The sequence below is a fragment of the Salvia miltiorrhiza genome, chromosome 5 (genome assembly GCF_028751815.1).
Source record: "Salvia miltiorrhiza cultivar Shanhuang (shh) chromosome 5, IMPLAD_Smil_shh, whole genome shotgun sequence".
In the NCBI taxonomy this organism is placed as follows: domain Eukaryota; kingdom Viridiplantae; phylum Streptophyta; class Magnoliopsida; order Lamiales; family Lamiaceae; genus Salvia; species Salvia miltiorrhiza.
The window spans coordinates 49,111,003-49,127,297 of record NC_080391.1 but is presented as its reverse complement, the minus strand read 5'-3'; the positions used below and the strand labels follow the sequence as shown (position 1 = coordinate 49,127,297).

Genomic DNA, 16,295 nt, shown 5'->3' with positions numbered 1-16,295 from the left:
CAATCTTGACCATTTATTGTGTTTATTCGGATGCTCCAAATTGAAGCCACGTGGATCCGCAATTTTTTTAATTATGTCGAGGGGTATGATTGTAAAAATGATTACCCCATGATTTGCGTGGCTTATGCATATGTGGTAGAAAATATATGCAGGATGTTGTTTAACTATATAAGCCCACGTTTGGTTGGGTGTTTTAAGAGGTTGGAAAGGGAATCAAGTAATTGAATCCATTACTTGTTGTTTGGTTTGGATAATGAAATAATCATTACCCTTACTTGAGGGTAACCCAATCACCCAATTTGTTACCCCTCAAAATAGAGGGGAAACAAAAGAAAGGGAATCCCTTACTAATGATTCATTTCCATTGTTAAACCAAACACTTAATAAAAGTAATGGTTATTGCTATCATTCCACTCCTTTATTTGATTTCATTCCCTTTCCATTCCTCTATTTGAACCAAACGAGCACTAAATATATTTGCTTAATTTATGCAGGTTAACTGTATGCAATTTCCAGGTCTCTTATTATCTCATCTCTCTTTTTCTTTTCTCCATTCTACACAAAGCCTTTCCCCAAAACTGTCAATCTCTCACCCTTGTTCTCACTCAAAATATGGCCAAATCAGCCGCCGGAAACCACCACAACCTCCACCATAGGCCACTTTTTTTAATCTCCTACATTAATCTGTCGAAATCACCATAAAAATGCTATTGTCCCCTTTCTCCCTTTCATCAGAAAAGCAACACATGTAGTTTAGGTTGTAAATTTTTGAATTTACTTTATCCATGTTTGTGTTCAACACTATGCATATTTTTGTTCAAACGTATGCATATTTTGTTCTTAGCAGTAAGCGTAAAAAATACGTATATACACCTCTTACCATTAAAAATTCATTTAAAACTTAAAAAATCTGAACCATTGGATAAACAAGATCAACGGATATGACTGGGTATACAAGTATCACAAACCTTCACGTAGTAAGAAGGAAATGATTCTAGAGCCAAATACCTAGTGGCATGTCAAGCTATAAGAATGCAATCAGTTTCAATCTACACAATAAAATGATGAATACCTCGCTGTGACAAGAGATGAATCTCCTGCGGAGATATGACCTGCACTAGAGATGTCCCAATGGCCAGGCCAGGAATCTTTGCATTCAGCACGAAGTTGAATAAGGAGTTCTTGCGTACTCTCAGCAAATATCCACACATGTACAGCTCGATGATAGTCACCATCTCTGTGGACATCACCCCTACAAAGGTAAATGGTACATATAGGTTTATTAATATTACCCAAAAAAGTTAACATGTGTTCTTCTTTATGCAAATACAGTTAGGAAACTGAAGATCCGAAGAAAAGCCAATCTAGCAGCCGTCGTTCCACAAAGTTATTTATTTATCAACCAAATATTACATAATACAAAAAAAAACTGTTTTCTAATAAAGATTTTGTATGCACCACCAGCTAAGAAGTATAGCTTTAATTGCACCACATCTCCAAATCAAAAGACGAAAATAAGATTTACTCTCCTATGTTGCAGACAAGATCTTCTCAGAATTTTCCAACATTTTAACTACATTAAATCCTGCAGAATTTCCATATGATGCAAGTTGCAAATGCCGAAACACTGCAATAATCAAGGCATCATGTTTGCTTCAAAAATTACATTCCATACCACTGAGACTGAAAGATGCAAACAAAAGCCATCCCACTGAAAGAAACACACACACACACTCTTCAGGCAAAGATAACAATTTTGGAGATCAAATGGGAAGCAGAGTTCCATTCTGCTATTAACATTCGTCACATTTAAACTGTTAACATCAACAAATCTCAACTGAAATCACTTGGAATCATTCATTTTCAATTTATCATGCGAAATTCAAGTAGACCTCTAATTCTCAGATACATTAACAACAGTAAAACCCTTTAGTTTGTAGAACATGCTCGACGCCAATTCGTGGAGAAAAGTAGGGGGAGAAAAAGACATAATCCCGTATAGCAAAACTACCAAAAATCAGTGAATTTCTATAGAAAGTTGATAGAACCAGCACGTCCGATTGAGTCTTCATTTACTGATCGTCTTTCATGAAAACGAGTTGGAGAATAAAAGGGTTTTCACTTTTCACCTGGGTTTTGAAACGCCAGTTTTCTCTCCAGTCTTGGTGAGGACATCAAGATACTCTACTTGGACAACCTGCTCACTCAAATGAGTAGACATTGCTTTGAATTTGTTTGATAATATGTCAGAAAGAGGAGAGGAAAATTGGGTTAAGAAGCGATGGTGGATTAGTGGTAGAATCAACAATTTTTCTTTTTGAATTATGGGAAGAATTGACAAAATGGCTCAACTTGGGATTAAATTACTGCATTCATTTCTCCCGGCAGGAAAGGGCCTTTATCTGGAGAAACAATTGTTTATGGGAATATTTTATTCATTTTCTGTGGGAATTTTTGAATTGGAAGAAGCGAAATTGGATTAGGATTCTTAACAATGAACCTCAAAGAATTTGTAAAATGTGGCAAAGGAAACTTACTAGGAAAATACACCTCATCACCCAAGATTCTAATTCATCGTGCATGTAAAATCTCTTACAAATGCTCCTTAAATTTCGTTTATCTTACATATTAATGTAATATCATTGTTATTTGTTTACATCATTGATTTCAAAACTCGTATTGTGATAGTGATATAGATGAATGTTTTCATATAAATTATTACTAGTGTATAACCCGTCAAAATTCGACGGAATTTTAAATTATGATTCAAATTATTTATATTATTTTTGTATAATATAATTATTTTTAAATTAATTTAACTTGATGCTATAGAGTTCATATTACTCTTTCCGTCCCGCTTTAAATTATCCAAAATATTTAAACACGAATATTAAAAAATGTATGATAAAGGTGTGAAGTGGTGGTGGACAACAAAAAACTTAAAAAAATAGTGTTAAATGCCTAATTTTATTTCTAAATTTGATTTGGTTCATTTGAAATAGGACAACCCAAAATATAAATTGGGCCATTTGATGTGGAACAAAGGGAGTATATTATTATATTAATCTCAATTATATTCGTCAATTAAATGTTAACTTTTTGCTAGAATAATGAAAATATTATTTTGTAGTATAAATTTTGTACTTCCTCCGTCCCAAATTTCCTTTTTGAACGTCTCATTTATAATGTCATAATCTAAAAAATGAAACATTTTACTTTATCTACTCTCTCTCTCTCTCTCTTTCCCCATTTACTGTATCTCTCTCTTACTTTTTCATTACTCTATCTATCTCTCACTTCATTTACTTTATCTCTCTCGTACTTTATCTACATATTCTTAATTTGCGTGCTCATTTTTTTGGGACATTATTATTGGGACGGAGGGAGTACAATTTTTCTATATTGACAGATAAGAAAGATAAAAATTAATTTAAAATCTCATCTGTCATCTAAGCATTATCTCATCCCAACTCTGTAAGACAACTTAATCATTAATATTTCGAAAAATGATATATGAGCAATCGTCTAGGCCCTGATGCTTTAAATATCATATTAACTCATTTATATTCATCATTTTCGTTATGAGCTCGAAAGACCAGGGCTGACTTGTGAGATTATATTAACTAACTTTCAAGCATCATCTTATATAGAGTTTGAAAAAATATAACAAACTTTTGTGCATCATAACATTTGAAGCTCAAAATACTATAACTGAGTTTCAAGCATTATTCCATTTTGAGTTTGAAAAATAAAATTGGCTCGTGACCATCTAGTTTGAAGTTTGAAAGACCATAATTAAGTTTTGAGAATCATCTCGTCTAATGCTTGAGAAAATTGATGTTAGATTCAAATTATATCATATCAATTTATTTAGTATTTCAATTGGTAAATTTCCATAAAATTAATTAAATATGGCTTATATTAAAAAGAAAAGAGAAAAGCCGTAGGGAACCCTTGAAAGCACAGAACATCAGACTAAGAGTCGAGCCTCGTTATTTTCATTAAAAAAATCAATATTTAATCCTTTTTTTAAATATGATATTTTATGATTAAATTAAAATGAAGAAATAATTTATTTAATGCAAGTATTTATTTTTCAAAATAAAATTATTATTTTTTATTTAATTAAATAAATTTGATCAACTTAAATTGACAAAGTAATTCAAATTGTATTAATCTCAATCACTTCACCAATTAAATGTGGGTATTTGGTTTGGAGAGTAAGAGCATCCTTTTATATAGGTTTTTATTTTGGTGAATTCTCATAAAAAAAACAATACTTAAATAAATAAGAATGAATAGATATGTAAATGTTTGGAAAATTAGGATGAATAAAAATGAAAAAATATGACGATGGCACATAGGAGTATATATATGTGATGATTTTAATACATATTCTCGTCCTAAACATATAATATACCAACTAATTTCTCAAATTTATTTAAATTTATAATATATATATATATATATAATCAAATAAAATATATAAAAAAATAATTGGTCAATAATCTTGATAAAATTTCAAACTATAAGAACTTATTTATTTCAAATATATTTTTATTATTTTTTCAAAGTATCTTTTTATTTAAACTTATAAATGGTAAACTTTATCAATAATTTTATTTAAACTTTGAATTGTGAGATTTAATATAAATTCAATATATATGAGAATGTGTAAGATCAATTCAGGAAGTATAATTTATGTGAAATTATTTTTCATGAGTAAATTAAATAGAAGAATCTATTTGTTTTAGATGCATCTCAAAAGTATCATTTTATTTATTTTTTTTCATGGCGAAGTTCAATAAAGATCAATGTGAGAATGATAAAATATCAAGATGATTGCCATCGTAATGGTAGTATTTGAACATGTTAATGCTATTGGTTATCATCATGTTAATTTTAACCACGAAATATACTTACAAATTAGTACTTGCATTGTAATAGTAATATATTTGTAGAATCGTTTATGTATCATTTTTCAGATTTTTAAGCCCAACGGAGCAATGCCTTTTTTTTAAGTGGGAATATGGGATCAAACCTTTTAAACCTTATATATATATATATATGAATGAGATCATGTAGTATCCAATGCTTATAATAGATCCGTAGATCCAAATCTAGACCACACATTTATGACATGTGGCGCATCAAGATGCATAAAGGCATTTCAAAGCAAAATATGGAGAGGGGTAAAATTGGAATGTAATTTTCGAATTTAATAATTAAAAAAATATATACTCCCTCCGTCCCGGCTAAGACGCTACATTTGCTTTTCGGCACGGGATTTAAGGAGTTGTAGATTAATGTCTTAATTAGTGTTAATTAAGTGTTTAAAATCCCTTATTTTTGCCAAATATAGAAATGTAGCATCTTCGTTGGGACGGCCCGGAAAGGAATATGTAGCATCTTGGGCGGGACGGAGGGAGTATTTTTTTTAGATTTTCTCAAAATAGATATATTTTAGATGCATATAGTTTCACACGAAAATGCATAAAGTTTTCACATGAAATGCATGACTTTGAACAGAAAAATGCATTTAATTTTTACAGTTTTGGTATTTTCACCACCCCACACCACCCCCCAACCCACCCCACACCACCCCCCAACCCTCCCCATTGCCACCCCCCAAAATAGTCACGTTTCACATGCATATAAAATCAAACAAAAGTGCATAAAGATTTTACATAAAAATGCATTAAATTATACAAAAAATGCATTTCATTTTAATAAATCTGGTATTTTCGCCACCCCACCCCCCACCCCCACCCCACCCTCCACCCAATTTTTTTTTTTTTTTAAACTGATTTTCCCCTCCACTGACCCCCCACCCCTTTATTTGATTTCATTCCCTTTCCATTCCTTTATTTGAACCAAACGAGCACTAAATATATTTGCTTAATTTATGCAGGTTAACTGTATGCAATTTCCAGGTCTCTTATTATCTCATCTCTCGTTTTCTTTTCTCCATTCTACACAAAGCCTTTCCCCAAAACTGTCAATCTCTCACCCTTGTTCTCACTCAAAATATGACCAAATCAGCCGCCGGAAACCGCCACAACCTCCACTATAGGCCACTTTTTTTAATCTCCTACATTAATCTGTCAAAATCACCATAAAAATGCTATTGTCCCCTTTCTCCCTTTCATCAGAAAAGCAACACATGTAGTTTAATCTCCCCCAATTTTTTTTTTTTGTCAAAACTGATTTTCTGATTGTTGAGTCGCTGACCCCTGCACCCCCCACCCACCCACCCTCCAATTTTTTTTTTTTTTTAAAAAAAACTGATTTTCTGACCGGCTAACCCCCCACCCACCCTCCAGCATTTTTGTGTGAAAGTATATACATTTTTGTGTGAAGGTATATGCATTTCTGTGCGAACATGTAATTTTTTTATGCATGTAAAAATCAGTTGGGGTTCAGGGTGTGGGGGGTGGGGTTGGGGTGGGGTGAAATCTTATGCATTTTTATATGAAACTTTATGCATTTTTATATGAAAGTTCATGCATTCTCGTATGAAACTTTATGCATCTAAAATATACCTATTTTGAGAAAATCTAATTTTTTTTTATTTCGAAAATTACATTTCAATTTTACCTCTCTCCAGATTTTGCCTTGAAATGCCTTGCCACGTGTCACCATCTTGATGCGCCACATGTCATAAATGTGTGGTCTAGATTTGAATCTACGGATCTATTATAAGCTTGGATACTACCGGAACCCAACCATATATATATATATATATATATATATATATATATATATATAGGGGAGGGCTAAAATAAATACATTTTCTTAAGATATAAAATAAGAATCATTTTCAGCCTTTAAATTATCAAGATCTACGGTTGATCCATAACCCTGTCGGATGGATTTATCTTATTTATTAGGGTTAAGGTGCAGATAGGCTCCTCAAGTGAAGGCCCTTAGAGCATTTCAGTCCTCTTACTAACTGTGTGTGCAGATTGGCCCTCGAACTCAAAAAAATGGTGCAGATCGCCCCCTCTGACTTAACACCGTTATGGGCCGTTAGTCAGAGGGGGCGATCTGCACCGTTTTTTTGGAGTTCAGGGGCTAATCTGCACCTTTTCCCTTTTTGGAGTTCGGGGGCTAATCTGCACACCGTTCATTAAAAAAAAATCACATCTCATCTTCTCCGACCAACTTTTCCGGCGTCAATCGCCGTCAGATGAGGAAAATCACGAAATCAAGTTCCCAAGCCCCAAATCGGGAATTCCAAATCGGCGTCATTGCTCCCGAAAATCACATAATCGAAATGGAAACTCGAATTCTCCCTCGAACGTCACCGCCCCCAATTGCAGAATCACCCCCAACGAATCGAACTTCGCCTTGCCGTAGGCGATGATCGTGATCCCAATCGAGATCGAGATCATGTTGGCCATGGTCTCTGATTTGAAGGCGTCCTTCTTCAACAGCACGCCGATAGTGTAGATGGCGACGGGCACCGTCGGCCTTTATCACCGGATTTCGCCGGATTTGAGAGAAAGAGACGACTCCTTATCGAGAAAAGCTAGGCGACTCCTCATCGAGAAAAGCCAGGCGGCGGGTTCACCGGATATTGCGGCGACGATTTCTGACGGAATGGGAGAATTAGGGCTCGTCCTTGACGCTAAGCGTGTGCAGTCGAACGAGCTCCGAGGTTTAGGGCCCAAGAGAGAAAGAAAGGGGCAGCGCCCTCCGCCGGCCTCGCCGGAGCTTGAATCAGCGACAACGACGATCAAATTTTGAGCGAGAGAGAAGAATTAATTAAAAAGTTAAAACGTGCAGATTAGCCCCTGAACTCCGAAAAAACGGTGCAGATCGCCCCCTTGACTAACGGCCCATAACGGTGTTAAGTCAGAGGGGCCGACCTGCACCATTTTTTTGAGTTCGGGGGCCAATTTGCACACACAGTTAGTAAGGGGACTGAAACGCTCTAAGGGCCTCCACTTGAGGGGCCTATCTGCACCTTAACCCTATTTATTATTTTAAGATGTGTTCTCACGGTACCCCACCCCTATATATATATATAAATTACAAGAGATATTTAGCTATAGTCTCATTACAAATATCACACTCTCTATAATAAAATATAGGGCAAAGGTGCAGATTAGTCCCTGAAATCGACCCCTAGAGCGTTTAGCCCCCATACTCGATTAAGGCGGGTTGACCTCCCTGAACTCCCGAGAAAAAGGTGCAACTAAACCCACGCATCAAACAGCGCCTAAACGCCGTTTCTTCCAGTTTTTTATTTATTTTTTAAAGCGGGCCCCAGGTATACTGCCCTCGTCGCCAAGGACACCGACAAGGCTTGCCAGGACATGGAGAAGGTCTTGAAGGTTGGAATCAAAGAGGAGACAGCGGCAGCGGTTGCGGAGTCGGATAATAATTCATTCGGCATCATATCGAAGGAGTTCCTCCGGCGGCACGAGGTCCACTTGTTCGGAGCGGCAAGCACGTGGTTCTTGATCGACATCACCTACTACGGCCAGAACCTCTTCTAGAAGGAGATCTTCACCACCGTGGGGTGGCTGCCTGTGGCCAAGACAATGAGCGCATTCGATGAGGTCTTCAAGATCTCACTATCTCATTTCAAGATGATCTATGATATATATACATGGTTTAAATTGAGTTTGTGTCAATGAGCTCGGGCTCGACTTGTGTATGTGGACTATTATTGTATGTTGCATTGTTTGAGTCGAGTCAGAGGGCAAGGGCTTGGGCATTTGTCCGACTGAGCGAAGGGAAGACGGAGATTGAGGGCCTAGGGCTCAGTGGCGTTCGTCGAAAATCAAAAGGAGGGGGGTTAAGATGTGGCGTCTGGAACTAGGATCTAAGGTTCAGGCGAGGATAGAGGGCGAGGCGACGGCTGGTGGCTGTTGTTGGTGCGGCCGCCGGAGGACAGAGGGAGATAAGGGATGGGTGTAGGTGTTTGTGTGTGTTCTATGGCCGGAGTTCAAGAGAGAGCGACGGAGGCCCGCCCTGTGGGTTGCGTTTCCGTCGGATCCGGAAGAAATGAGAATGAGGGCAGCGGCTGGCTTGATGCGGTCGCCGGAGAAACGAGAGGGAGAAGGAGGGGCAGCAGACCTTGCGTCTTTGTGAGGTTGAGAAAAAAGTAGAGCTGAGAGGGTGGCCGGCGGCGATCCCCGTCGCTGGCAAAAGAAGGAGGCAGACTGTGAGTGTGAGTGTGAGTGTGAGAGGATACGTGAGTTTTTTTTTTTTTTTTTTTTTTTAATTTTAAAGATAACGGCGTTTAGGCACTGTTTGGTGCGTGGATTTAGTTGCACCTTTTTCTTAGGAGTTCAGGGAGGTCAACGCGCCTTGACCGAGTATGGGCGGCTAAACGCTCTAGGGGGATCGAGTTCAGGGACTAATCTGCACCTTTGCCCTAAAATGTATCATTACAAATGCCTCATTCCTTTTTTGACAACATATTCTCTCTTTATACCTAATATTTAAACAATTTTCACCAACTCACTTTATCTACTAATTACATATTTTTTAATCTTCGTGTCCAAAAGTAATTGGACATTTGTAATAGAACAGAGGGAGTATTATATAATCAAATAAGTCACTCGTACGTAGACAAGACCTCTAGACAACACAAATAACCGCACGCAAACGAAACCACTATCCATACAAAAATGAGAAAACTACACCGCACGCAAAATTAAACCTAAGACCTCTCACAAATAAAAATCTTTGAGTGCTTCACCTTTGCTTCTTGAGTTAGGCCTCCTTGGCCTTTAAACCTCTTTGTTAAGACTAAGTTTATCAGTGTTGTTCCACCCAACCCGATCGACTGCGACCACCACATAGATAAATGAAATTGAAAAAAAAAATCAAGTGGTTGGATTAAGAGGCGTTCGACAAGCTCAAAATCACCATTGGTCTCTCTCTCTCTCCTCTAAAATACAGCAATAGTAGCGAGACGCTTGTATATAATCTATTTGTTTTGATGAGGTTCCATTAATCTGATGAAGAAACGGAATGATGTCGTCGACGTTGATGTTGATGACTGTGCTGATGAGGATTATGACTGTGCCGATGGCGTCTACGTCCTCGATCAGAATCAGACGCCTCAGAGGAGCTCGAATGTCGATGCTTGCGTCTGTTTCTCCTTCTCGAATGCCTGTTGCTATCTGAGCTTTCGGATGGACTCGACCCAGACTGCTCTCGCTTCTTCCTCTTATGTCTTTTCTTTACTCTTCCCCTCCTCTCGTCACCAGATGACGATTCGCTCCCTTCATCGTCTCTTATTTCTTCATCGGGTGAAGGAGAACGTCTCTTGTTCGACTTCTTTTTCTTCTTCTTCTTCTTCTTCTTCTTCTTGCTTGAAGAAAAGTTTGTTAGCAACTCTGGTATGTTAGCTTCACTTAGGAATCCTGCATATAAGATAAAAAGAACATTAATACACATTCACATTCTCAAAACACCGATGCAGTGACTTATATGATGCAACGCATAAAGCTTTCACCTCCATACTCATCAAATATGTCATCAGCAACTATCTGCTGATTGGGGTCGTCGGGATTGAAACCTCCACGAGGAGGGCTCATTCCCGGCTGCTGTTTCAGCTCCCACTTTAAAGGCTGCAAGAGAGAAGAAAGAACAGATAAAATATACATCTCGCTTTAATAAATATAATATTTATATTAATTATTAACATAGTTCAAGATTTTCCAGTGTTCCAAAATTATTCTTCAGCGTCATTATGGGTCTAATTTGAATGCTCAGTCTAAGGATGGTGCAGCCATGCGCACTTGCTCTAAAACGTAGGGTGGAGTTTGGTTTAGTCAAGCTACATGATTGGAACTTATTTTAAGATATGGCACACTGAGAATTTGAAATTGAGGACCACAGGGTACATTGCCCGTATGCATGAACTAATTTTCTCCGCTCAAAACATCTTTCCACTGCCATTACTATCTAACCCCATCCCACCCTAAAGAAAACGAAATTCCATTCTTTGTTCACTGTATATTTCGGTACCTTTTCCCCATGCCGCTGTTAGTACTAGTGATTTATCAACAAAGAAAACATATGCCATAAAATTTAATTTTATGAATGAGTCAGGTGATTTAAGCTACATAGAAAGAAGATCCTCAGAGTATTTTATGTGCCCATAAGTAGCTGTATCCTCACGAATTAGTTCAGTATTCCAAGAGCTTCTGTAAAAATCTCAAATTCCCCAAGTCTGTTTCCTTTTGTCCCAACTCCTTCACAATATTCACATGTTCTGTTCAATATCTACCATGGGCATTTGGCATATATTTATCATCTTGCATGGATATAAAACATCAAATATCACAATTGCAGCATCACATCTAGCTCTAGCAGAGATTGGTTCTAATCAAAAGCTACAGTGCACAGCTAAAAGCAACATGGGATATTGATGATTACCTCACTAGCATCAGTCTGAGCCAGAATGGCTGTTAAAGGGTCATCCCGTTTTAATCGACTTTCCTCATTAGGCATTATTGCATCCTTTAATGGACATTCACGATCACCACTTTGATGGCCGTAGTTCCCACATCTAAGACATTTCACATTGCGAATCTCAACTCCAAATGGTTTTGCCCGGCCAGCAACACCAGTATCTAACCTGAAAAGAATTTTTTATGAGGGCAAAAAGAAATCAAGTCATCTTATATATATCCTCAGAAGTCAGAACCTCATGTCATTCCCCAGAGCCATAACCCATTAAAAAAAAAAGGCTCGAAAGTTTTCATCTTTGAAATATACCTCCAGAATTAAGCAAAACTTTGAAACAGCTTAATATAACATGTCTGCCACATAATCTTTATAGAAGAAAAAGTATTCACACGCACTTTGGAGCATTTTTGAGGACCTCAAATTGTTCTTCAGTAGGTAAAGCACGACCAAAAACATCTTTCGGCGCTTGTTTCTTTTTCTCCCCTGCAGAAGGTCCATTTTCCGTCTTCCTAGAAAAGTATCAGATAACATATTAGTTGACATAAGAAACAGAACACAACTCAACCTTCCCTATAAAAAAAATAACAGTATGGGTAAATACAACAACACGCCTCACATATCCACATAGATTATAAAACAAACTTATCAAGTAAAGACTAATACATCGAAGATGAGCTCTCTTCGAGAGATTGCTCCAGCTTTCTTTTCTCATCAGCAATCTCAGCAGCTTTAGCACTTTCCGCATTGTAACCAGGAGGCTTTACATATAAAAAGCTTACAGCTTGCATCATTTCCAACTGATTGTAACAAGAAATAAAAATCCAGTCAATGCAGTCAATAATTTACATCTATGAACGAATAAAGAATAAATGCATTCTTGGATACAAGAGAAGCACTACAAGACGTGTAAAGTGGCATGTCAGATCATATGTCGATAATATATGCTATGTAGTACTTTAAACAAGATGTATGTGTGTCTGTTCATTGCCTAAAACATCCATATCTCGTTTTTCCTATCGAATATCATAGATATAGGAAATCATTTCCATCCTACACTTCTAAGAATTACCTTTTCTTTTTCTTTATTTGAAAGAAGTGCAGTCTGCCGAAGAAAATCCTGTTGTTGAGCATACTGGAAACAACAAAAAAACAGCAAAAAACTTAGAAACATAAAGCATCAAAATCTCTATACATCAACTATAGAAAGCATATTACGAAGCAAGATTTTGAAAGGAAAAAAGAAAAAAGAAACAGCGCTGATTGAATGCAGAACACATAAAATGACTACAAATTCGAAATATTAATGAACAGAACAACTGAATCAGAAATTCCAGTGGAGCTTAATAACTATATGGAAAAACAAACATAGCATAACACTCAACAATTCCAATTCCCAAACACCCAACTCTTTCCCAATTCAAAAAAAGAGAGAGAAAAAACCCCCAATTTCCAACAACACGACATTCAATGCAATGAACGAATGACGGAAGGCAGTGCGCACCTCGCGCGCGACCTCCTCGGCGCGGCGCTGATTTTGCGAGTGGGTTTGCTCGGCGATCCATTTGCGGCGCTGGTTTGGGTAGGAGAGCGGGTGCCAGGGCTTCTGGTTGAGGAACGAGTGCGACCACGCCGTCCCGGCCTTCGTCTTGTAGTCGACTTCGCCGCCTTTGTCCTTGTTGCCGGCTCGGAACCCTCCGGCGCCCTCCTCCATGATTGGAATCCGGTTCTTGCCGAGCTCACGTGGCCGTAGTTCTGCGCGTTTGTATGTGATTACTGCTTATCGTTCACCTTGCCGCTATAAAAGTTGCAAGGATAAATTTCTCCCCAACCCTCTAGATGCACTCTTAAGTATTTTAAGTAAAATTTTGCATACATACTAGGGGTGGTATTCGGTCCGGTTCGGTTATAACCGAACCGATTTTTCGGTTAACCAAAATCGAATTACCCCGAAATCATTAACCGGTAATCGAATCGGTTTTCAATTCGGTTAATCGATTAACCGGACCGGTTAACCGGTTAACCGAATTAACCGATTTACCTCTCATAAATCAATCTCACCCTTTCTAGGCATTTCTGTAACCCGTTGCCCAGGTCAAATCCAGTCGCCTCCAACCGGCACTGCTGCCGCCGCAGATCCTCTAGACTCCGGCGAGATCCGCCATCCACGGTAACGCCGGCCACCTCATTGGCTACCACCATCTATGGATCTAACTCATCATATTCATATCCAACTCATGATCATACCAATTTCAGAAAGAAAAAATAGAAACTTGGAGAAACACAAATTTGATTTTATCTCTCATCGTCGCTCTCCTACTTTCTCTCTCATCCGCCTCTTCAGACCGGTCTTCGCTCCGGTGTCTGAACAACCTCTCCGACCCCTCCAGTCCCATACGCTCCAAACAACGTCTCAGCAACCTCCGCTTCAATTCATCATCAACTCCGAAATCATGATTCATCCTCACCGCGATGCACGTTTCACATGTTCAAGCCGCTGTCGTCTGTGCAAAATCTATGAAAATCTCTCCCTCTCCTTCGATTCCTCAGAGCCCAGAAATTCCACAAATTAAGAAAATCTATAAGACCCCTGCAGAACCCAGAAATTCCCCAAATTGTGAACATCTATGAAACCCCAGCAGAGGTGCCGGCGTCGGCGTCGTGACCGTGGTGGGAGTGGGAGGGCGAGAAGGCGCTAATGGGGGTGGCCAATCAAGTGGTTCAATTTCAGCGAATGTGGTGTAGAGTGCAATGTGGCACTGTGCAGGCAGCCCTATTATTGTTTAATTCAATTACCTAAATGAATATAAATTGTTTAATTATATAATATAACCCTAAACCGGTTAATTCGGTTTAACCGGACCGGTTACCGGTTAAACCGATTAACCGGTTTACAGACAACTTGATAACCGATAACCGAACCGAACCGGTCAATTCCGGTTATCGGTTAACCGATTAACCGGTTTTTCAGTTCGGTTACGGTTATAACCGAATAACCGAACCCGATTTACCACCCCTAATACATACACGACGAGTAATGTGCTAATATACGAAATATACGTTGTAGTATGATATAATATGCAAATATACCTTGTTTATGAGTTTTGGAAATTTTCCACATTCAAAACATTATCAGTACAAACTAGTGTCTAACCCGTCAAATTTCGATCGGTATTATTTGTTGTTATAATTTATATATATATAAAAAAATGTATAAATTATTTTAAAATATGTTTATAAATTATGGAGATTATTCATTAAAAAAATGTTAACATGTCATGTCAAACTTATATAATTAAAAAGGTCAACATACATGTAAAACTAAAATACAAAGATTTCTTAAAAAGGACTTCCATCCACCCTTTTTATTCCACCTATTTTACTTAAAATATCCATAAAAATGAACAAAATTATTAAAATTTAATAATAAAGTTATTTAAAAAAATATCATAGAAAGCTGATTAAATCTCTATAGCATGACATAAAAAATAAAATTAAAAATGATATTCAAAACTACCTCACGGTTTATCGAAAATTTCATTGTACACCATGTTAGTAGTTGTGTTGTGCGTTTATCCTTCTGCATCACATGTTAAAATTTTGAGGTCTTTTATTCATTGTACACCTACATTTGCAAAAGACTAAAAAAGCTTATGATGCATGATTTTATAGTTAAAAAGTTTCGATATTAAGATTGGTACTAAAAAATGGTAGATTTTTAATTGATAAATCAACATCTCTTTGAATATATTACATGGATAAGTGTGTTTTTGATTCCATATATTTGTTTTGTGAGAGTTTCATTTTGGAATGTTATAAGTGAGAAAAAATGATGAAATATATTGTAAAATATTTTATAAAGAATTACCATTAACAGGCATGCAAGAATCAATTTAGTTAATCGACATCAAATGAATTCAAAATATACCTCTTATTATTTTTGTGTAGAATCCGATAAATTAATCGTCTTCGTACGATATCGCCTCTCTCGGCATGGAAAAATTGTGAGTAAGTCTATATATATATATATATGTATAGGGTGGAGTTCTATGGAGACCACCTACATAGATGGAGAATAGAGACCACATCATGTCCGTTGGATGAATCTGAATCAAGGGACCATAAAATTTCATGATATTAAATTAATTTGGTATGTTTATGAAATCCCGTGAAATACTCCATTCCTTTTCTGATGTGGTACCATTCGTCAATGAACGTAATAGCTGAACATTAGTATGTTCATTTATTTTCCTACGAACATATCGATGTTCATTTGTTTTTCTACGCATATATCATCGAACATTAGTATGTTCATTCATTTTTCTACGAACATAGCAACGAACATTAGTACGTTCATTAGTATTTTCTATGTGAACATTAGTATGTTCGTTTATTTTTCTACGAACATTAGTATGTTTATTAGTATTTTTCTACGAACATTAGTATGTTCATTAGTGAGTTTGGAGAGAGGGACGGATCAGTGAGGGAGAGATTTGAGCATAAATAAAAGATTTGATTAGTTGTAATTAGGGAAATAAATAAATATGGAAAATTTACAATAATTAATGGACGAATGATCACCGTTAGATTAAGCAAGATCGACGCACAAGATTTGGTCTTCATTCTCTATATAAGAAGTGGTCTCCATAGAACTCCACCCTATATATATATATATATGTATGTATATAATAAGTCTATATATATACTTTCCTAAACCATAGAATCATTGAAGTTATAACACAGCACGAGGAAGCTGTGGTCTTTGCCGGATTCGGGTGAGTGCAGCATCTGCTTGTCGAATTTGGCGGAGTGTTGCGAACTGGTCACGCATTCCATTGGCGCTGCGCGTAGAGGTGGCTGAA

At 37.1% G+C, this 16,295-nt stretch overlaps 2 protein-coding genes across 2 annotated transcripts; both read right to left on the bottom strand.

Annotated features, from left to right (window-relative positions):
* Positions 1–901: 901 nt before the first annotated feature.
* LOC130987137 (nudix hydrolase 3-like) lies at positions 902–2,492 on the bottom strand. The gene is made up of 2 exons (XM_057910763.1): positions 2,130–2,492; positions 902–1,252 (listed from the first exon to the last, which is right to left on the bottom strand). The coding sequence occupies exons 1-2, from the start codon at positions 2,219–2,221 to the stop codon at positions 1,045–1,047; spliced, it is 300 nt and encodes a 99-aa protein (XP_057766746.1). The 5' UTR covers positions 2,222–2,492; the 3' UTR covers positions 902–1,044.
* Positions 2,493–9,829: 7,337 nt separating this feature from the next.
* LOC130987136 (uncharacterized zinc finger CCHC domain-containing protein At4g19190-like) lies at positions 9,830–14,226 on the bottom strand. Its single transcript, XM_057910762.1, has 7 exons — positions 12,938–14,226; positions 12,506–12,568; positions 12,100–12,233; positions 11,832–11,945; positions 11,404–11,605; positions 10,478–10,592; positions 9,830–10,385 (listed from the first exon to the last, which is right to left on the bottom strand). The coding sequence occupies exons 1-7, from the start codon at positions 13,145–13,147 to the stop codon at positions 9,970–9,972; spliced, it is 1,254 nt and encodes a 417-aa protein (XP_057766745.1). The 5' UTR covers positions 13,148–14,226; the 3' UTR covers positions 9,830–9,969.
* Positions 14,227–16,295: the final 2,069 nt, after the last annotated feature.